This window comes from Nyctereutes procyonoides, unplaced genomic scaffold (assembly GCF_905146905.1).
Source record: "Nyctereutes procyonoides isolate TBG_1078 unplaced genomic scaffold, NYPRO_anot_genome, whole genome shotgun sequence".
Taxonomy (NCBI): domain Eukaryota; kingdom Metazoa; phylum Chordata; class Mammalia; order Carnivora; family Canidae; genus Nyctereutes; species Nyctereutes procyonoides.
The window spans coordinates 26,141-49,502 of NW_026575147.1; the positions used below are offsets into that span (position 1 = coordinate 26,141).

At 46.1% G+C, this 23,362-nt stretch overlaps 1 protein-coding gene across 2 annotated transcripts in view; it reads left to right on the plus strand.

Moving 5' to 3' along the window:
• The first annotated feature begins 4,745 nt into the window (after nucleotides 1-4,745).
• TRABD2A (TraB domain containing 2A) overlaps nucleotides 4,746-23,362 on the plus strand; it is a 50,869-nt gene continuing 32,252 nt past the window's right edge. For both annotated transcript variants that reach the window (XM_055312522.1, XM_055312523.1), the window contains exons 1-2: nucleotides 4,746-4,997; nucleotides 14,104-14,664. In XM_055312522.1, coding sequence (XP_055168497.1) covers nucleotides 4,884-4,997; nucleotides 14,104-14,664 — 675 coding nt within the window. In that variant the 5' untranslated portion in view covers nucleotides 4,746-4,883. The remainder of the gene's footprint in view (nucleotides 4,998-14,103; nucleotides 14,665-23,362) is intronic.

Consider the following 23,362-nt stretch of genomic DNA (forward strand, 5'->3'; position numbering starts at 1 on the left):
CACACATTCATGCTGTAGCACCCGGCTGGAATACCTGGCAATTCCTGGCACACCATTTCACCTGCTGTATTAGTTTTCTTTATCTTTTTTTTAAAGATTTAATTTATTTATTTATGAGAGACACACAGAGAGAGGCAGCGACACAGGCAGAGGGAGAAGCAGGCCCCCTATGGGGAGCCAGATGCAGGACTTGATCCCAGGACCCCGGGATCATGACCTGAGCCAAAGGCTGATGCTCAACTACAGAGTCACTCAGGTACCCTGGTAAATTAGTTTTCTGTTGCTGTGTAACAAATCACTAACCCAGTGGATTAGAAGAGCATGCATTTCTTATCTCACAGTCTCTCTGGATAAGGCGTTCAGGCATGGCTTAACTGGGTCATCTGCGTAGGGGAACACAGGCTGCAGTCATGGTGCTACCCATGACTGGGCTTTCATCAAAGGTTCTACTGGAGGAAGGATCAACTTCTGAGCTCACTCAGGTTGTTGGCAGAATTCATTTCCCCATGGCTGTAAGACTCATGATGAGGCTTACTTCATCAAAGATGGCAATGGAGGAGAGACTCTAGCCAGATTTGCCAATCTCCATGCTCTTGGGTAATCCCATATAAGTAATCATGTACATCCCACTATCTTTGTCACTTTCCATGGGTTAGAAGCAAGGCACAGGTCCTGCTCACACTCAAGGCAGTTAAAAGTATGAATACAAGGAGGCAGGATCAAAGGACCTACCCTTCACACCTGAGCTGTCCTGACCATCTTGGGAAACGTGCAGTGTGGTAAGTGATTCAGGATTTGGATGGCTGCATGTTGGTCAAGCCAGGCTGGCCTGGCGAGGCTGGGCAAAGGCACAGAGGGGTGGTGGAAGCCATTGCAAATCCTCTGTGCACCCTGAAAACCTTGTTTTTGAGGGAAGATCTGATTATTGGGAAAGAACAAATAGGCCTCCAGGGGCTAATTTCCTCAGGTGATTCCTGTGAAGGGACTGAGCCTCACAGTCTTGTGTAAATTCAGGAATCCATTGGTAGGAGCACAAAAGGAACTTATGAGTAGATGGACCTAGGAAGTTTGCTGGGTTATCAACTGTACATGAAGGAGAAACAAAAAGCAGCAAGAAAGCAATTGGATGCAAGAACAATACTCACTTGAGTTGAACTGGATACAGAGCCTCGGTGGATAGGCAGAGAGGGGACATTTAGCATCTCTTTCCTAAGCACAAAGGGGAAGCCAGGAAGGCCATCAGCCTTGAAGAAAGGCGAGGACCTGGTCATGCCAGCCTTCCTGTCACCAGGTCTGGGGCTGCATGGTAAAGTGATAGCAGACTCAGGAATGTCTGTACAGACAATGTATAGAGAGTAGATGGGATTTTTTAAAAGATTTTTATTTATTCATGAGAGACACACACACACACACACACACACACACACAGAGAGAGAGAGAGAGAGAGAGAGAGAGAGGCAGAGACACAGGCAGAGGGAGAAGCAGGCTCCATGCAGGGAGCCCGACATGGGACTCGATCCTGGGATTCAGGGATCATGCTATGAGCTGAAGGCAGACTCTCAACCACTGAGCCACCCAGTAGATGTGATTCTGTTGAATGTTTGGACATTGAGTATCTTACAGAATAAATTTCACCTAATAATGGTCTAAGGCAGGAAGCTCCACCTAAAAAAATATTGGAACCAAATAAAATTGTTCATATGCTAGACATTTCAAATTCAGTGTATGACCACATCCTGGGCCATAAAACAAGTTCCAGTTAATACAAAATGTTAGCAATCATACAGAGTATGTTCTCAGATTTTTTTTAAAAGATTTATTATTCATGAGAGACACACAGAGAGAGGCAGAGACACAGGCAGAGGGAAGAGAGAGAAGCACAGGGAGCCCAATGCGGGACTTGATCCTGGAACTCCGGGATCACACCCTAGGCTGAAGGCAGACGCTCAACCAATGAGCCACCCAGGCATCTCTACTCTTCCTTTTTCTAACTACATCTCTGTGAGGCTGGATTTTCTTCAACTATAACATATCATAACAGATTAAATGCACAAGCGAGATGTGAGAATCTAGATGTCATTAAGGTTACATTGAAGAAATTTTATATATCTCTTCATATGTTTCTTCATCAATTTCTATAGTAGTTACGGTTTCTTCCACATCTCCCAATATCATATTTAAATGCTGATCAGAAATCAGCATTTAATACCGGAGTGGAGTTAGATCAGAAATCAATAATAAGATGTCTCAGAAAAATCCATAATTTGAAAATTAAGGAATGTATTTTTAAACTATCCATGGTCAAAGAAAAAAGCTTCCAGGGAAATTAGAAAATATTCCAGGAGTGCCTGGGTGGCTCAGTCATTTAAGTGGATGCCTTTGGCTCAGGTCATGATCTTAGGTCCTGCAGGGCTTGGGCTTCCTGCTCCTCCCTCTCCCTCTGCTGTTCCCCCTACTTGTGTTCTCTTGCTTACGCACTCTCTCTCAAAAAAATAAAATAAAATAAAATAAAATAAAATAAAATAAAATAAAATAAAATAAAATAAAATAAAATAGTATTCCAAACTGAATGATGATGAAAATACAGCTTTTCAAAAAATTTGGGCAATGCAGCTAAAGCAGTGCCTGAGGGAAATTGATAGCTTTAACATGCTTCTATTAGATAAGAAATTTTAAAGTTAACAACTTAAATCTTTTTTTTTAAATCTTTATTTACTTATGATAGTCACAGAGAGAGAGAGAGAGAGAGAGAGAGAGAGAGAGAGAGGCAGAGGGAGAAGCAGGCTCCCTGCACTGGGAGCCCAACGTAGGATTCGATCCTGGGTTTCCAGGATCGCGCCCTGGGCCAAAGGCAGGCGCTAAAACGCTGCACCACCCAGGGATCCCTAAAGCTAACAACTTAACATCACTCTTTAAGAAGCTAGAAAAAGAAGAGCAAAATAAATTTAATGTAAGTAAAAGGAAGGAAATCATAAAGAGCAGGAATCAAGGGAATGGGAAAGAGACAAACAACAGAAAACTAACAAACTCATTCTCATTCTGTCACACATTTGCCCCCCACCCCTTCTTCCCTCTAGCCCCAGTTGATTTGTTGAGCCTTCCTTTGGAGTAGGGGAAAGTATGAAATGAAAGTTCCGGATGCTTTCATCTTACAGCCAGAGAGACTATTCTTGCCAGTAGGTGGCAGTGCTGGCAACCTGAAAACCCCAGCCGCGGGGCACTTGGGGTGGGCTGAGGGGCCAAGGTTTGCTGCCAGGCTGCCAAGGGGGTCCTTTGAAGGCAGGAGGGGCCGACTCCAGAAAGCAAATCCTCACTGAAACTTAGAACAGGAAAAACTTAGCATTTTCACAAAAACACTTGTAACTTCAACACCCATGGAGTGAAAGCTTGAAAAACTTGGCTTTTTAAAGCCAGGAGTTCTTTACTGGAGGACGGTAGACGGATGCCTGACATTCAGGAAGCTCCTCCCATTGTGTGTAAATCTTGGCCACTGTGCCTCCCCAACCCCCTCCCCCACTTTGCTTCCAGGTTCTCTCTCTTTCTTTCTTTTAATAAAGATTTTTTTTAAAAATTTATATCTTATTTATTTATTTATGATAGTCACAGAGAGAGAGAGAGAGGCAGAGACACAGGCAGAGGGAGAAGCAGGCTCCATGCACCGGGAGCCCGATGTGGGATTCGATCCCAGGTCTCCAGGATCGCGCCCTGGGCCAAAGGCAGGCGCCAAACCGCTGCGCCACCCAGGGATCCCCTAATAAAGATTTTTTAAAAAAGATTTTGTTTATTTATTAATGAGAGGCACACACAGAGAGGTAGAGACATAGGCAGAGGGAGAAGCAGGCTTCCTGTGAGGAGCCTGACGTTGGACTCGATCCCAAGACCCCAGGACCCCAGGATCACACCTGAGCCAAAGGCAGACGCTCAACCACGGAGCCACCCAGCGGCCCCATACTTCCAGTTTCTACTGGAGTCTCAAAATGGACCGTGACTTACACAATTAAGAACCCCTGCTGCTAGGTTGGCTGGGAAGGTGATCCCGGGTAAGCTGGGCTATACAGAAAGGCTGGTAAAGTGCCCTCAGGCCCTGGGTAGGAGGCGACAGAGGCTGGGCATAGCTAGTTGCTTTCACGGTTTTTCCTTCCAGAAGGATCAATGACGTGAAGAGGCCCTTGGAAAATTTGGGGCAGAAAGGGAGCAAACACATTCTGCAGGCCTCCTAGTACATCAAACAAGATGCTCTCCATAAATGTCCTCATTTAATCTGTGGAGTAATCCGAGTTTGGTGTTCACATCCTTAATTTTATTACCCCAAGTCCCTAAGAGGACACTTAATGGAGTGCTGGCTTTTGTGGTCACAGACTTTTAAGTGTAGGCACATACTATCCCCCCCCTTTACAGGCGAAGCTTGTATGCCATTTCCTTTGTTGAAAAGAACTTTCCTTGGAAAAAGTAGCCTATCATTTGTTTCTCCGGGCTGTCCCTTTCAATCAAGAGCCACCCTCAGAACTGGCAGCGTAAATACAGACGTGAGGGTGGGAGCCAGCAGGAGTCTTGCACGAGGCTGGGAGCCGGGGCTGGAACTTCACTTTTCCCTCCGGGCCGGCTCCCCAGGTGGGGGGCGCGGGGCAGGGGCTGGGAGGTCAGGGCCCGCCCCTCGCGGCCGCCGCCCGCCTCCCCCCGCCCGGCTCCCCCGGCCCCGCCCGCAGGCGGCCCGACCCGCGGCAGAGCGAGCTGCCGGCCAGCGCCCGCGGCCCCCGAGCCCCGCGCGCATGGAGCGCGCCCCGCCTGTCCGCAGCTCCGCGGCCGCCGGCTAGCCGGGCTGGGGGGCCGCTGCTGCCTTGCTCCTTCCCCCGCGAGCCGGGCCCCGGAGCCGCGGTGGGAGGATGAGTCCCTGGAGCTGGTTCCTGCTGCCGACCCTCTGCCTCCTGCCCGCGAGCGCAGCCCCGCGGCGCGGCGCGCCCGCCTCCGCCTCCGCCGACTGCGGGCTCCAGCCCCAGGTAGGGCGCCCGGCGCCGGCAGGCGGCTGCCCCGCACCTCGCGGGGCTCGTCCCCTTCCCAGGCCGGCGAAGCACCTCGCCCTCGGATCGCGAGCCACCTCCCCCGGCCGCGCCGTTTCGCCCGCGCGTCCCGCCGCGCTCCGGGTCCCCTCTCCTGGCGGAGACCCTGTCCCCAGCCCTCGCCCATGGGGCAGGCGGCCGGAGGGGAGGCCCGGCGGGGTCTCCTGGGGCTCTCCAGCCTGCCTCGCGGGCGTTAGGGGACATCGGGCAGAGGAGCCTGCCAAGACCCGAGCGGTGCAGGGACTTTGGCACGTTTACTTCGGGAGTTTGTTCCGCCCTCTCTTCCGAGCGCTGAATTTCTCCTGCTCTTATCGAGATGGTAAAAGCGCCCTGCAGCTGCTTGATTTGACCTTCCTAAGCTCAGTGCCTGAGTTAGAAAGGATTTGGGGGGAGCTGAAGCCATTCCCCTTGTTTTACCGGTCGGGGAAACTGAGGCTCAGAGCGGGACCTTTGGGCCCCACGTCGCGGAGCGCGTTCGCGGAGTAACCGCATCTGACAGCCGCCGGCTCAGGCGCAGGCGCTTCCCTAGACCTTCGCATCAGCCTTTTGCAGGCGAGGGGAACCCGGGCGAGGAAGCCCCGGTGACCTGCCCAGGGCCACCCAGCCCTCCAGGAGCCGGAGCCGAGCGGAAGTCCGACAGCTCTAGCGTCTCCGAGGCTGGCCCTCTTTCGAGACGCAGGTTTCCTTTTCCTGGTCAGTTTTTTTTTACTGTTGGAAATTTCTGTCGTTCTCATGTTCTTCTCTTTCGAGCTCCGTAGAGGTCGAATTTTGTGTTTGTACTTGTGGATGTGATGTATCTGATCTCTGGATCTCTGGATCTCTGGGGCTGGGGACGGTGATCCTAAGGTCTGGCCCGTCCTTTGGATGCCTGTGCGCTCTCAGACGCAAGGTCGGCCCACCTTCGGTGACCCCTGCGCAGCACCGGCGGGGTTGGGCGGCGGAGGTTGGGGGCGGGCGTCACTCAGGCTCGTGGTAATTTTATTCATCGTCCTAACGACAGCAAGGGAGTGACCCAGTTGAGCCTTCCTGGCCCCCTGGGCTGACCGGGGAGTCACACTGAGTTCGCTAAGGCGTCCCGGGCTGCAGACACGCGGAGACTCTCCGGCTAGGAAGGCAGGAGGCGCGGTGGCTGGAGAGCGGGACTCCGCAGCCTGGATAGTTCTCAGCTCTGTGCTAAGGCAGCTGCGCTCTTGTTACCCAAAACAAAAGTCCACCCTTTCTTAGGAAAGCAAACGTTTTTCACTTTTGCAAATCCACTCGTAATTATAGTGTGACAAGTGAGTCTTGATAAAGTCTCCTGTCTCTTGATGCTTGAACCTGTTTTCATGGCCTTTTTCACTCTCTCAATTCTCAAACTTTTTGATCTCAGGGCCCCTCCACATTCTAAAATAGTATTGGGGACTCCTAAGAGCCTTTATGTGTGTGGATTAATGGAAATATTAATAAAACACAAGAATTCGTAAGCACAATGCCATTAAGCATCATAGCCATTAGGCTACAGGCGTGTGATGACATCACACGCCTGTAGCCTCTTGAAAATTCTGTTTGTACACTCGTGAGAGAATGAAATCAAAAGGGGAAAATATCTTAGTATTATCACTGAAATAGTTCTGACCTTACAGACTGCTCAGGAGGGTCTTGGGGACAGCTACAGGTCCTTGGACCACATTTTGAAAAATCTGTTTTATTCTATATGGGCAAACTGTCTTATCCCCTGGAGGTCAGGTCAGTCAATGGCAGGGCTGTATGCTTGACCTGCTCGGGAGAGGCCACTGTGAGTGGGTGCCCCAGGAGGTTGGAGTCTTTAGATTTTAGAGTAAAAGCTCTGGAATCCAGCCTCCAATCCACTTGCAGCAGCTTACCATGTAGCATACCGTGGCCTGAGAGCTGGTTTGGTGTTTGATTTTTGTTAATCATTACAGAGAGGACTTCCAAGCTATCTGTCTGCAGACACTGCCAGTTTGCGCTGAGCACCACACAGGTTGTCTCTTCCTTATCTAAACTCAAACAGAACTCCTGAGTGTTCTTGATTATTCCTGCCTGTATTCTTTGACATGTGCTGTTTCTTCCCCCAAATATCCACATGCTTGCTCCCATACTTGTATCTGGCCTTTGCTCAGATTGTTTCAGAGACATTTCCTGATTATCTATTAAAGATTACATCAAACCCCTGACCCATCTGCCCTCCTGGCTGCCTCTCCTGCTTTATTTTTTTTCCGGAGCACTTAACTGATAAAAATTTGTTTGCCACTGCTCCCCTACCTGCCATGTGATTTTCATAAGGGTAGGAATGTTCACTCGTCTGTTTGGTTTGCTACTGCATCACCAGTGCTCAGAAGATTCTCAATAATATTTGTTGAAAAACAAGTGTCAGCTAAAGCCAACTCACTTTGGTATCATTCTAGCTGGTCTGCTGAAGAGTACTACTGGAAAAGTGCCATTATCAGCAACGTTCAGAAGGGACATGTTAATGGTGTTAAGTGTTTATTCTGTTCAGTCATAATGTTTAAACACATGGCTTCAACTAGTAACATGTGGTGGCCGCAGTTTGTACCCTGAAATGGGGTAGTAGAATGGTTTTGTTCTCTTCCTTTTGTGGAGATGAAACAGCTCCACCCCTGAGGATAAGGGAGGCAGGGGTAGTTGCACCCAGAGGACCAGTGTGGAGGCCTGGGAGCTTGCTGGTGGGCAAAGGCACGAGGAGAGCTCCTGGATCAGAAGCCCTGAAGACTTTTCCTTCAGCTTCTGCTCTATCCAGGGCATGCCCGGCAGGGCCTTGTCAGTGGCCAGCTCGGGGGTTGGCTGGTGCAGCGTGGGACAGAGAGTAACTACTTGGTCAGAGCAGAACTCCATTTATCAAAGAAGCCCTATAAGCAATGAGGGGGGCACTTGGCGGGATGAGCACTGAGTGTTATGCTATATGTTGGCAAATTGAACTCCAATAAAAAAATAAAAAAAAAGAAGCATAAAATGAGGAATATTTCTTTAAAAACACTTTAAAACCCCTGGCTTAAAAAAGTGGGAGCCCCCCCCAGTCGTATTATTTTGAAAAGACAGAATGGGAAAAGTTGGCAGTGTGATGATTTAAAAATGTTGGTGTGGATTTTTTGGGGGGAGGTCCTGGGGACTTGGACAGAGTCTTTTCAGATTCAGAGTCAGGAAATGCTCCTGAGCAACTGTGCACCTCTTAGAGTATTCATGGAAAAAAAGGATGGTGAATCATGAGTAAAGTGTGTTGCATTTTAAGGTCACATAATATGGTATTTCAAACGCAGGAGCCAGCCTGCCTGCAGCAGCGATGGGACCTTGGGTAACCTCATAAACCTCTCAAGGTCTGTTTCTGCACATGGAAATGGCCAGCGCCTTAACTAATTGGATATCCTCTCAATTGCCTTTCTTCCCGTTTTCTCCTGAATAGGTGCCTGGCAGGCTTTCAGCCCCATCATGCCACCAATAGGTCCCCTGTGTTGCTCCATCCAGAGGTCAGTCCTCAAATCCTTGTCTCATTTGGCCCATCAGCCACACTGAGCCCCCTCACTTACGTTCTCCTCCTTGAAGTTCTGTCTTTGATTGGCTTCCTACTCTTTGGATTTTCCTAGCATCCTCGACAACGACTTCTCTCATTTTCTTTTGCTGGCTGCTTTTCTGTACCTTGACTTTGCAAGGTTGGCTTATTTCTAGACCTTTTCTTTTCTTTCTTTTTTTTTTTTCTTTTTTAAAGATTTTATTTATTCGTGAGAGACACACAGAAAGAGGCAGAGGGAGAAGCAAGCTCCTCGTGGGGAGCCTGATGCAGGACTCAATCCCAGAGCCCTGGGATCACGACCTGAGCCAAAGGCAGATGCTCAACCACTGAGCCACCCATGTGCCCCCTAGACCTTTCCTTTCTAATTTACACATAGTCCCTTGGACATCTTATTCAGTTCCATTATTTGAAACGACATCTATTTTTTTTAAAGATTTTTATTTTTATTTATTTATTCATGAGAGACAGAGAGACACAGGCAGAGGGAGAAGCAGGCTCCATGCAGGGAGCCCGATGTGGGACTCGATTCCGGGTCTCCAGGATCAGGCCCTGGGCTGAAGGTGGCGCTAAACCGCTGAGCCACGCATGCTGCCCCTGAAATAACATCTAAATAGTGACATTACCCCGTTTTTATCTCTGACCCAGGCCTCTCTCAAAGTCCAGATTCTTGCATCCACCTACCAGTTCAACTTCCCCACCTGATTGCTTGACATCTTGACTCAACAGGGCCCAGGCCAGTTTTCTGAACTTCCCCTCTGCCCTTGTCCCATCCCCTTCTCTCCTCTATCTTGATTGATGGCAACTTCATCCTTTTAATTAACTGATTCATCAGCAAGTCCTATTATTAGCTTTAGCTTTTGGAGTATATCCAGAACTTGAACATATCTCAGTTCTGTCACTACCACTGTGTTCTCTTGCTTGGATTCTTTTGGAAACTTCTAACTGACTTCCTTGCATCTGCCCGGATCCCTCCGTAGTCTATTCTTCATGGCCACCAGAGTGATCCTGTTCACACATTAGGTCAGCTCATCTTGCTCCTCTCACAAAAGCCTGCCCTAGCTTTAGTGTGGCCTGGTCTTGCTCGCCTCTCTGACATTTCCTCCTGCTTTCCTGTTCACTCATCCTGCTGGAGTTATGATGGCATCCTTGCTAGAAACTTTCGCCTTGGGGCCTTTGCACTGCTGTTCCCTCTTCCTGGAGGGAATGGTCTTCTCTCAGCTCTCCCCCTGGTTTGCCTTTTCACCTGCCTTCACAGCAAGGCCTAAATCTCCTACCAAACATGATCACCCTATTTAAGACTGATTATCTCCTCCACCAGTACTCCTTGTTCCCTCTCCTGCTTTCACATTCTTCACAACAGATATCACTGAGGCAGGGACCTGTTTTTCACTCACTATTATGTTTCTAGTGCTCTAGAAAACCGCTGTGTCTCATGCCTACAATAGTGCCTGACACACAGTAAGTGCTGCATAAATAATTGTAGAATAAGTGCATGCCAAACAAATGTAGTAGGAGCATTTGTGTGCAATGCTTGGGTTTTCCTGGTGCACAGTGAACATTTAATAACAGCTGGCTGTTCTTAGCGTCATTATTGTTACGATGTAGCTGGATGCCAGAACATGAGTCTTGTTGTTGTTTTTTTTTTTTTTTAAATATGAGCATTTCAGCAAAAAGATCATCTGACAACTCCATTTCTAGACTAATACTAATCGACAAGGCAGCAATAAATAATTAAATAAAAATGAATACCTACAGTTGAACAGGTTTGGTCGAAAGAGAAGTACAGGTATTTTGAGGTAGGATGAGACTTTAGGGAGATTAAGGGTATCGAGAAAAGACAGACCAAAACCAAACCGAAACGGAACCACCCCTCCCACTCTGCCTATGCCCCAACCCCAACCATGATGCAGCAGCATGGGCTGGATTTTCTGGGGAATATATTTGTTTACTATCATAGTCTCCGACCAGATGACAATGAGTTAGGTAGTTTCCATGGATTGAATAATAGCATTTTAGGTCTTTGCTGTGTGTCCCAGTTGGAAACTGTGTAGAAGTCCCTTGGTAGAATGTGTGGAAATTGTGTGAGCAGATCCCTTCTGTAGGTCAGTGATGCCCAGTCATATCACCATTCAGGATCCTGCAATTAGCAACTCTTCCCTATAGAATGAACAAATAAGCCAAATGAAACCTCTGCCTAGAAGGCCACCTCTACCAAACCAGTTTCATTTATAGGTGATTATTTTGTGACCCATTTTATTTTATTTTTTTTAAGATTTATTTATTTATTTATTCAGAGAGCGAAAGAGAGGCAGAGACACAGGCAGAGAGAGAAGCAGGCTCCATGCAGGGAGCCCGACTGTGGGACTCGATCCGGGGTCTCCAGGATCTCACCCTGGGCTGCAGGAGGCGCTAAACCGCTGGGCCACCGGGGCTGCCCTTGTGACCCATTTTAAATGAACCAAAGCTATAACCGTCAGTCTTGGCTTTCAACTGGCATCTAGTTAGCCACTGTTTTTCTATGGGCTTATCTAATTCTAAAAAACAGAGGCAGGCATTGGACTGCTTAATTAGCCTTGGCAGCCATTGTTTTAGATGGAGTTTCTGTTTGGCTTTTTGATCTATTTACATAACCCCGAGACAGTCATTACTCCATAAGAGGATGCCTGAAGGCTAGCTGGAGACCTTGAACTTGATTCATCTCTTAATATTAATCCAATCATAAGTTTTAAAAATATATTCTTTCATTTGTCCATTCATTGAACAATTACCTGTCTAGTTTGTTTGCCCCCATAACTTATGACAGATTTTGTTATCTAACTTTTAAAGATGGGGAAACTGAGGTACAGAGAAATGAAGTGGCTTTTAAAAATCTCAGGGAGGTAGCTGAGACAGAGGCAGAATTTAGGCTCCTCTCACCAATTAGTGCAGTCTTGAAAAAGTGATGTGTGAACAGAATTGTTAACTTAAATACTTTCAAAAAAAACACAAGGGGCAGCCCCAGTGGCCCAGCGGTATAGCGCCACCTTCAGCCCAGGGTGTGATCCTGGAGGTCCGGCATTGAGTCCCACATCAGGCTCCCTGCATGGAGCCTGCTTCTCCCTCCGCCTGTGTCTCTGCCTCTCTCTGTGTCTGTCATGAATAAATAAATAAAATCTTAAAAAACAAAACAAAACAAAACAAAACACAAGGCTGGGGGCTGGTGAGATATGTTCTGTTTGGCTTGTGTGGCATTTGAGAAAATGGAAGCAACATATTTCAATTGGAATTTTTAAAAAAGATTTTATTTATTTGTTTATGAGAGACACACAGAGAGGCAGAGACAGAGGCAGAGGGAGAGGCAGGCTCCCTGAGGGGAGCCCGATGTGGGACTTGATCCCTGGACCCCAGGATCAGCTGAGTCAAAGGCAGATGCTCAACCACTGAGCCACCCAGGTGCCTCAGGAGAGTCTTTTTTTCTTTTAAGATTTTATTTATTTATTCATGAGAAACAGTGAGATACAGGCAGAGATACAGGCAGAGGGAGAGGCAGGCCCCATGCAGGGAGCCCGATGTGGGACTCGACCCCGGGACCCCAGGACCACACCCTGGGCTGAAGGCGATCCTAAACTGCTGAGCCACCCAGGCTGCCCGGGAGAGAGAGAATCTTAAACAGGCTCTACACCCAGTGCAGATCCTACTGTGGGGCTCTATCTCACCACCCTGAGATCATGACCTGAGCTGAAATCAAGAGTCAGATGCTCAACCACCTGAGCCACTCAGGTGCCCCTCTAATTTGAACATTTTATTTAAACTCAAGACTTCTAGTTGCTTTTGAAAAGCCCTTCTGGAGCACTAGGCCTGTTCCCGTGTGGCCAGCAGTGGCTTAGGCTGCTTTAGCCAATAGTGTTTATCCAGTAAATGAGCCCATTTACTGCCCACCTTTCCCCACTATTGTCTCATGCCCAGCCCTTGTGTTCTCTGCCCTCCTCTGAGTGCTCAGGATTGTTTTTGTGGAAGATGGCCAGGGGGCAAGAGGAGAAGAGAAGGTTGAAAGCTGTGGGAATGGGGCCCCTGCATCAACCAGCTTTTGTCTTAGTAAATTTTGAGATTCTGTGTAACATTTCATTTAAAAATAGGTTGTTGCTACTTAAACACACAAATGCAAATACAGCTGATCCTCCTTATTTGTGGATTCCATATTTGTGAATTGGCCTACTTGCTAAAATTGATTTGTAACCCCAATGCTTGTGGCACTTTCATGGTCATGTGCAGCTGTTCCAGAACTGGGAAAAACTTGAGTCGCCCAATGCACACACTCCCAACTGAAGTCAAAGAAATTGATGCTGTGCTTTGTTTCAGCTCTCAAACGCGTAATAGGTGAACAAATGTCCTTTTGCTGGTCTACTTAATGCTACATTTTTTTTTTTTTGCAATTTTGTGCTTTTTTTGTGGGTGGTCTCACTGTTTAAAATAACCAAACATAGATACTGCCTAGTGTTCTTAAGCACCAGGAGGCTGCTTAGGAGGGTGTGCCTTAGGGAGAAAGTGTATGTGTTAGATGAACTTCGTTCAGGTATGAATAGTAGTGCTGTTGGCCATGAGGTCATTATTAATGAATCAACAACATACTGAATAGGGTACTTTGAAAAGCACATACAAAACAAAATGTTGTGACCAGAGGCTTGTAGGAACCTAACCCTTGTATTTCTCCTAGGAGCAGTGGTTCATTATTTGGTAATTCAGTGTTTGTGGTGACTTTGTAGAATGTAACTATGACAATGATGAGAGCTGATTGTAAGTTGAAACTCCACAATCCAGGAAAGCATGTCACTTAAAAAGCTGCTGAAATCAAAGCTTTCTGTAAAGAACTGCCTTTTCTGTAAATCTGGATTTTTCACCTTTCTGGGCTGCTTGATGAATGGTTCACCTCCTGAATCTATCTGACACTACGACTTGAAGTCCTTGAGGGCTGCCCTGTGCACGTCTTTGTACAGGGGTCTCCTAATAAACTGACACTTCATAAGTGCCTGCTGTTGAAACTGAGACACTCAGGGCATGACAGCTTGGCCTCAGGCGGATGCGCTCTGCTGCTCAGCCTGTGAAACTGCTGGGAGAGAATGTACAGCCATTGAGAGCCACTGATTTTGGGAATGTTGGACTTGGAATCTGAAGAAGCAAGCACCACCAGTGTGCCTGCCTGGGAGGTAACAGTGGTCTCCTCACGTGTCCCTTCATCTGTTCCAGCTGTGTCCTAGGAATCCCTTGAGATTCTCTGCTTTACCTCCTGCCCTACCTCATTGCTAGAGCAAGCTCAAGGACTGTTATTACTTTTTTGACTTTAATCAGCATTGCGGTGGAAGAGAGAAACATGCTGCCTCGAGACTCCTGCTGCTGGCCAGTGACTCTACCTGGACTCCGAAGTCGAAATTGAACTTTGATCATTTTTCTCCTGCAGTGTGACTTGTCTCTCCAGTTCGTTTTCCCCTGTCAGGTTTTTGACCTTCCATATCATGACTTAACGACCTTTCTATTTGCTTTCAGCAAAGTGAATTGAATTCCTTCTTGTGGACCATAAAGCGAGACCCACCGTCTTACTTCTTTGGCACGATCCACGTTCCGTACACTCGGGTTTGGGACTTCATCCCCGACAACTCCAAGGAGGCTTTTCAGCAGAGCAGCATTGTGTACTTCGAGCTGGACCTCACGGACCCCTACACTATCTCAGCCCTCACCAGCTGTCAGATGTTGCCACAGGGTGAGAACCTCCAGGACGTGCTCCCCAGGGACATCTATTGCCGCCTCAAGCGCCACCTAGAGTATGTCAAGCTCATGATGCCCTCGTGGATGACCCCAGACCAGCGGGGCAAAGGTCTCTATGCCGACTACCTCTTCAATGCCATTGCGGGGAACTGGGAGCGGAAGAGGCCCATCTGGGTGATGCTCATGGTCAACTCCCTGACTGAAGTGGACATTAAGTCCCGTGGGGTGCCTGTCTTAGACCTGTACCTTGCCCAGGAGGCCGAGCGGCTGAGGAAACAGACTGGGGCCGTCGAAAAGGTGGAAGAGCAGTGCCATCCGCTGAATGGGCTCAACTTTTCACAGGTAAGACCCTCTTTGCATGAAGGACATGGTGTTTGAGTGAGTTCACTGAATTATAATATGGAGATGGACCAGAAACACAGTTTATCCAAAAATTGTCTTTGCTCAAGAATGTTATCCTGAGGGTTAAAAAATAAGCCCTAGGGTCAGTTATATCATTTATATGTGGATTACTGAGAGAGAGAAGGTTTTTTTCTCTTGTTATCCTGACAAGTATTGGCATAACCTGTGTCACTTGTTTTAGTTTAGGTCATTCATTAATAGGCTGCACTGAGAGGACAAGGACAATGTGAATGTCAGACTGACTATCACAGCGTATGGCCTATGGTATGGCTTGAAAATGATACACTCCCCACAGAAAATTCCTTGGTAAGGCAGAGTTATGTTCCTCTTCCCATAGTTTATAGCCCTTCCCTCAGGATACTGGAGTTTATTTTTTTATTTATAATAAGATTTTATTTATTTATTCATGACAGACATAGAGAGAAAGAGGCAGAGACACAGGCAGAGGGAGAAGCAGGCTCCCCACAGGGAGCCTGATGTGGGACTCGATCCCAGGTCTCCAGGATCACACCCCGGGCTGAAGGTGGCGCTAAACCGGTGGGCCACAGGGGCTGCCCTTTTTTTTTTTTTTTTTTTAATAATTATCTTTTCCTTTTTTAAAAAAGATTATTTATTTATTTATTTATTCATTAGAATACACAGACAGGAGAGAGAGAGAGAGAGAGAGAGAGAGAGAGAGAGAGGCAGAGACACAGGCAGAGGGAGAAGCAGGCTCCATGAAGGATACTGGAGTTTAGTTCATGTTTAAGGAGTTCTTCATTTCTCATAGGACACGTGACACTTTATCAGTGCTATTGTTTAATTGTTTTGGTGAAATTTGTTGTTGTTAATGTTTTAAAGTACGTTAGATGCCTCTGAGGGAGGCAGATTTTAATTTTTATCATTTATTTAAAGATTTTATTTATTTATTCATAAGAGACACAAAGAGGCAGAGACACAGGCAGAGGGAGAAGCAGGCTCCATGCAGGAAGCTCGATGTGGGACTCGATCTCAGGATCCCAGGATCATGCCCTGAGCCGAAGGCAGATGCCCAACCGCTGAGCCACACAGGTGTCCCACTTTAAAACAAATTAAAAATTTTTTTTTTAAATTGAAGTATAGACATATAGTATTACATTAGTTTCAGGTGTACAACATAGTGATTTAGCAATTACATACATTGCGAAATGTTCACCACAATAAGCATGGTCACCATCTGTGACCATGCAAAGTTGTTACAATATTGTTGATTATTTTGATGATTGTTGATAATCAACATTATTGTTGATAAGTTTTCTTCTTGTGTAAATATTCTCTGCGGTTGACCTTGGGAGGTTGGCCATCAGAATAAAATTCAACCCTCTAGGCCTTAGCAGATCTTGAAATGCTGAACTCAGGTGGGTTGTTGCATAGACTTTAAGGACATTCAGTAGCCTGAACATAGTGTTCCTGAGTTAATAAAATTTATAGGAATTAAAAAAATTTTATAGGAATTTAATTTACCTTGCTAAGATTCTATATTAATAAATACTCAGGTGCTAAAATATAGTATTTGGCATATTGAGATTATTAGACAAATGAAGGAACCAGTAATTTTCTGCATCAATCTCCTGGGGGAGTTTTTCTTGCATTATTATTATTTTTTAAAATTATTTTTAAAAAAGATTTGTTTATTTATTCATGAGAGAAACACACACACACACACAGAGAGAGAGAGAGAGAGAGAGAGAGAGAGGCAGAGGGAGAAGCAGGCTCCACGCAGGGAGCCCGATGGGGGACTCGATCCTGGGTCTCCAGGATCATGTACTAGGCTGAAGGCAGGCGCTAAACCACTGAGCCACCCAGGGATCCCCCTCTTGCGTTATTTTGGAAACCCAAAGAGCTAATTGTTTTATAAAAGGGAAAGTGCTTTGATTTAAAGGCTCATTGATTTGACCTTATAAGTTTGAAATCTGTGAGCATTTTTGCCCGAGCTAAGCCTTCTTTCATACTTCCAATTGGGAGGGGAAAATGCTTGGAAGTAAAATATTATCTTAAGCAACGTATCTTTGTAGGAAGGTGTGTAGTACCATCTCTTAAGATAATAAATACATTTAAGAGACATTTTAGAGCACTATATTTATACTAGAGTGTCATTTTGATTTCATGACACCTTCTTAATGTTCAAATGCATATTTAATATTTATAAATTAAATTTTTTATAAGACCTTTAAGTTAACTAGTGAAGTTAGAGTTGTTTAAAATTTAGGAGGAAAAATTAAATGACATTCCTGAGGCTCTTTTTTGGGGGAGCGGTGGTAATTTCCTATGTTTCATTTATAAACAGTCAAATATAACCTTAGTGACCTGGTCAGTGACATTTAACATATACCTATACCCATATAACCACTACTCAGATCAATTTATTGAATATTCCCATCACCCCAGAAAGTTAGCGTAAAGTTTTTCTTGCAGCATAACTAAACAGAAAAGTACACATGATGAATTTTCACAAACATAATTATGTGCCCAGCACTCAGGGCCAGTAACAGAATAGCACCAGCTCCCCAGAAGCCCCTTGACCCTGGCATTTACCCCTGACCTCCCAACTATCCTGAAAATCTTTAAGCATAAATTAGTTTGACTCTTTTAGAATTTCACATAAATGAAATTACCCAGTGTGCCCCATTTAGGGGGCTTGGCTTCTTTCGCTTAGCATTACCCTTGTGATTCACCACATTGCTGTGTGTAGTTGTCCATCATTCATTCTCACTGCCGTGTGGAATTGAAGAATTCCATCAGAGGCTTTGGGGTGGTGGCCAATGGAGTCTCCTGTCTTAGTAAGTCCAGAGAATAGTAGGATCATCCGCATCCATTTTGATAGAAGATGAGCTTAACTCATTCCCTTGGGTCCTTTTCTTTTGCCTGTTTGAGGGGTCGTTGGTTCCTTCCTCTGTTCTCTGAAGAGAGATGTTAGTGGGTGCTGATTACACAGTGAGACTGGGAGACGGCCAGGCTCCGAAGGCTCCTGAGCCACTTCTCCAACCAGTTGCCAGGAAGAGGCAGAGGAGAACCTGAGTCTTCCTGGAGACAGGGGCAGGCTGCCTGGAAGGACCCCTGCGAACCTATACTCCAGGGCTCCCCACATTCCTCTTGAATGGTAGGCTGGAGGCAGCTGGAGATTGAGGCGCACCTGAGGCTGGAACGCTGTGCTGGCAGTGGGAGAAGCAATGGACTCAGAGCCAGGTGCACTGGGTTAGAATTCTTGCACCATCACCAGTGTATGACTTTGAGCTGTTCCCTTAACATCTCTGAACTTTGTTTTCTCATTTTTAAATGGGGATAATAATACTTGCCCCACCATCCTGTTGTCAGAAGCAAATAAAACAGTAAATTGGAAAACATTTCATAAATACTATATAAATACAAGGGGAAGAGAACTAACATATTGCCTTCTATGAGCCAGACCTCATTGATAATTTTACATCTAATCTTTAGAATTTCACAAGATGGGCAGCATCATCCCTATTTTATAGATGCAAAAACTGGAGCTCAGGGAGCTTAAGAACCTTGCCCATGATTGCCTAACCAACAGATGGAGGAATTTGGGGTTGATTCCAGATGTATTAAAGGTCATGGTGACTTTGAGTCTCCATCAGGTGTGGTGGTCAGTGTCAGACGTTGGAGGTTTGAGTTGCAGTGGAAGATTCTGGACTTCTGTCGTCTAATTCATTAGCCACTGGCCACATATGACTGGGTTTTCAGCACTTGAAATGTGGCTAGTGTGACTTAGGATGTGAATTTTGAATTTTATTTATTTTGGTTAATTCGAATTAAAGTTTAAAAACTGATAATTGATCCAATTACTGGAAAACTTTTAAGTGTGTTTGGAACAACTTGGGCATGTGGTTCTCCTTTCTCAACTACAAATATGAAGTCGAACTACAGATCAGGTGTTTCTGATGAAAATGTAGTATCCAAATTAAGATGTCAGGTGAGTGGAAAATACATAACAGATTTTGAAAACTAAATATGAAAAACTAATAACTTTTTTATATTGATTATATGTTGAGATAATAATGCTTTGGATGTATTGGCTTAAATAAAATATATCATTAAATTTAATCTCACCTTTTTTTTTTTTTTGTGGCTACTAGAAAACTTAGATATGTGATTGACACTATGTTTCTGTTGAATAGCAGTGATCCAGATTGTGGATCTGAGTGTGTTTGAGGCAGGTCCACTTGGAGTCCCTGCTGCCTGTGATGTGTCCTCTCATTGTACCCTTTGCCCATTCCCTAGTCAGGGCTTGACTCTGTGAGCCTCTCAATGCCTATGGCTGCCCTTTCTGATGTAATTGGCCTGGGGTCAGCTTTTCTCCATCGACCTGTGATGCTCTTTTTTTTAGCATATCGTTATAGAGACATTCTCTCTCTCTCTCACATATACGCACACATGCATGCAGCACACACACGTGTGCCCTTCTTCTGTTTCTACACTTCCCATTTCCACAGATCAGTTTGTCTCTTTCTGTGTCAATATCACATTCTTAGTGACTGGATTTAAATATTTCCTTAATGATTTTGATGATCATTTTGATTATGATTGTGTTAATTTCTAGATTAGAGTGAGAAGAACTGACATTTTTCCTCATATTAAGTCCAATAATCCAGGAACGTGCTATCCTTTCCATTTACTGATTGTATTTTAGTCTTCTTTCTTATTTTATAGAGTTCTTGATCTAGATTCTGTTCAAGTCATAGGTTTATTCATTGTTTTTAATAAAAAATCCTGCTGGTATAAAGACTGTCTTCCCAATATGTTTTCTACCTGGTTACTAATTTTTATATATTAATTTAACCGCCCAATTGAAATTGTGTATTTTAACAACAGTAGCTGATCTTCTTGCTTTCTTAGTGACCAGATCTATCATTGACAAGTAAGGATGCTTACTTCCTGTCTGTGGATTTGATCTTGCCATCTGAGGGCAGATGTTTCCTGCTCCAGAATGGAGTCAGATTATAATGCCTGTTCTCTTTCAACGTTCGTATCTCCCTGGTACTGTTAGCTGTGTTACCATTCCTAATGTGGAGAAGGCAAATGAACTTGGAGCTGGAGTCTGAGTGATGCAGGGCTCACCTGTGAGTCCCCTCCCATCCTTCCCAGCTGCACACGTGGGTCCCCATTAAAGATTTAGAGTTCCCTAGAGAAATGATCTTCTAAAATCCCATTTCCATGGCCACACTCCACCAGATTTCTCTGCACAAGCTCCAGGGCGTTGTCTGTCTGCTTCCCCTGAGGGGCTGACCAGAATAAATCTGTCTGACCACAGGATTCTCCTGTCCACTTCCCAGTGATGGACTGGATGTCATGGTGAGGTGGGGCGGGAATTCGGAACTGCCTCAATCTTCTCAGCATTGGAGTCTGTCCTTTGGGACCCAGTTTCATCTAGATTTGGGGTCTGAGTCATGGGATCCAAAGGCTAACATGAATGAGGCCAGTAGGCCTGGAGTTTCCTTCTGCCTTCCATATGGAAAGCCTGCATCTTTGGGCTTTCCTTATCCCAAGATACTGAAGTTAGTTGGATGTGAAAGTCCTGTGCCAACCCCAGAATGCTCTTTAGGTGATACGGAAGGGTTCTCATGATCTGAATTACTCTTGCACAGAATCACTTCTGGTACTGTTTACTCTTGCCAATAGATGGCACTAACTAACATATTTCATATTGGCCTTTCCACCTGTCATGCCTGCTGTTCCTTCCAGCAGCAGGTGTCACTGCCAGTTCTTGCCCTCTGATCCAGGACCCTAAAAACTCATTGTCTGCTGATAAGTCATTTTTTCCCCCCAGTGAAACCTTAAACAATGGTTTGGGCCCAGTGAACATACTTTCTGAGTCTTAGGAAAAAGTGCATTTCTTGAGTTACAGTTTTGGGGTGTTGGGAAGATGGGGATTTTCCTTCTTTGGAGCAAGTTTTCTTTAGATGGATCAGTTCCCTAATAGAAGAAACCAGTGTGGCTATAGGATAGGGCTCTGGTCTAGACCGGGCAGAGTGGTAGAGGCAGCCCCCAGTGGGGCAGATTCCTAGAAAGATGCCATTGGTGTGTGTCTCCATCTCTGGCTATTAAGGGCCAGATATGGATGTAGGAGAGGCATGAGCTGGGGAGGTGCTGGCTAGTCTGAAAAAGCCTCCTGAGAACGTAGGGTCAGATTGCGTAGGAGAACGGGGACCCGCCAGGCCCAGGATAGCCCAATCCTAGGAAAACACGGGGTGCATCGTTTTTGTACTTTGCAGGCCTCTCCGAAGGTCTCTGTTCCCCTGAGGCCACAGAATAAGGGGGGTAGGTCAGTCAGCAGAGGCCCCACTGGGGTCAGTTTGCTGTTGGAATAGCCTTGGTGAATGGCTTGGGGTCACAGTGAGACTGAGCAGGGCTGGCCCAGGCTCCCTAGTCTCCCATTTTCTCCCATCCAAGTACTCCCCAAGCCCGACCTTGCTTAGGTTCCGAGATGAGCCAAGACTGAGTGACTGACTGTAGGGTGGTATGGCTTTAGACTCCGGTTTTCTAATCCAGTGCTGTTTCTGAGTGCTGCCAGCTGCCAGCTCCACAGGTCTGACTTACTGGGGGATTTCCTACTCCCCAGTCATGAATTCCAATAAAAGCAGATGGTCTCATTTTTGAAATTGATCACAATACTGACGGGTGATTTTTTCACATTTTCCAGAATGGAAATGGAATGTGCTTAAAGATGGAGATCTTGAGGTTTTATTTTTCCTGGGTAGGTTTGGCTTAAAATAAAGGTCTAGAAAAAGACATATGATGTCTCTGAAAGGGAATTGGTTTCTAAAATATGGGCAGATTTGTTTGTGAGCACAAACATTCTTAATAGTGACCTATTTGAGGCACATGCAGTCCCGTCTGCCGGGAACCCCTCTTCATGCTGTTCCTCATCCTGGCTGATTAAGCTTACACATTATTTCCTCCGTGAAGCATTCCCAAGGCCAGAGTTGACACTCCGCTGTTCTTAGCGTCCCTGTGGAAGCCTCTGCTGGAGCCCTGATGACTGCCTGTCTCAGAGGTGCAGGCTTCTCGAAGGCTGGGCCATGCTCTCTCTGTCCTTGTGCCTAGGCTCCTGGCACGGTGTCTGCACGCAGACGGGGCTCAGGAGTGGCTCTAGGATAATGGGCAGGACTGCTGCTGAATGTGTCAGTGAGGCCATCGGGAGACAGTGAGCTTGTGGATCCCTTGCCTGAAATGGGACACAACATGAACATGTGGCAATTACTTTAAAAAGTTGAATGTGGCCTTTCTGTGTTAAGACCAGCATGTTAAAATTTGCATTATGTGCAGTCTTTTTACTTTTATTTCACTGTTTGCTTGTTTTGCATTCCTTCCCAACATTGTTCTGTAGTATTTTCGTGTTCTTCTGCATAGCTGGGCAAACTGCTACAGTAAGTGTAAATGCCCTAGGAGCCTGTGACATCTAGGCCCTGAATCGACCTTGGGCCTGCTTACACACAGAACATCAACATAGCCATCATGAAGGGCACTGTCCTCAGACATGGGAAGCCCGAACTGAACCATTAGTTCACCCAGGAAGGTCTTCTGTGACATTTCTTCACCTTGGCCATCCTTTTACTTTCTTATTTTTAGATCAGAAGTGGAAAATTGAGTCAACTGTGTACCTTGTGGTGGGCTGTGATTTTCACGAACTTCCAGATGCAGACTTGAGCTCTGTGTTTTCACCTGAAAACAGGCCTGCTCAGGATTTGAGTCTCTCTCTTTTTTAAATGGCTGATTTTTATTTGGGACATATTTCTTCAGCACTCCACAGGGGCCAGACACTCTGTTTCTTATTTTAGGGACTCAAAGACAAAGCTGATGATGATCCAGCCATCCCCTGGCTCTGGGCTGCCTCTCTAAAGTCTGAAGAACTTAAAAAAATTAGATTTTTTTGTACACTTGCATGGATACCACATGTGCTACTGGCGTTGTGACCTCAGCTGGATCTGATGCTGTTCTGCTCCCTTTGGGGTCATAAGAGAAGCACTTCAAGGGATGCTACAGTCTTGTTTCTGTTCCATGTCCCTGTGTCCTTCCTGGTGAACTAGGCTGGGAGCAGAGAGCTCCTTTAACACCCCAGTGCCCAGTTCTTCTGTGGTGGATCAATTCCAGGACACCCCTAGACTCTAGGAACAAGTCCCACATATCTCTTTAGGAGGGCCTGTGAGAGTGTGAGCGCTTTGTTGCTCCTCCAGAATCTATCTCAAGCGGGGGTGAGTGAGGCAGAGTCTACCCTGCTTCGAGGAGATTCCAGAAGGGAAAGGGAAAGGGGAAGGACTTGGGTGGGACTGGACCAGTTGTTCCCTGGGGCCCTCCAAGGAGCCAAAGTCTCAGCAGGATGAGGTACTCTGTGGCCCAGTGTTGGAACGAGGCTGCCCTGGACTCTGGAGGTGGACGTTGGTGGCATTGTCTGATGTCACACCTTGAACATTATGGCACTTCTCTGCTTCTCCACTATCCCTCCTGACACATCTTGTGCTGCCCTTCCTCCCCACACCCTTCCATGAAGCCCTGCCTTTCCATTCAGGCTTTAAAAGGGAGAGAGTGGGGCTTTGGTGCCAACTTCAGCAAAGGCTGTGGAATCATGAAATGTGGATGACAACATGAGAAACCTGAGGGG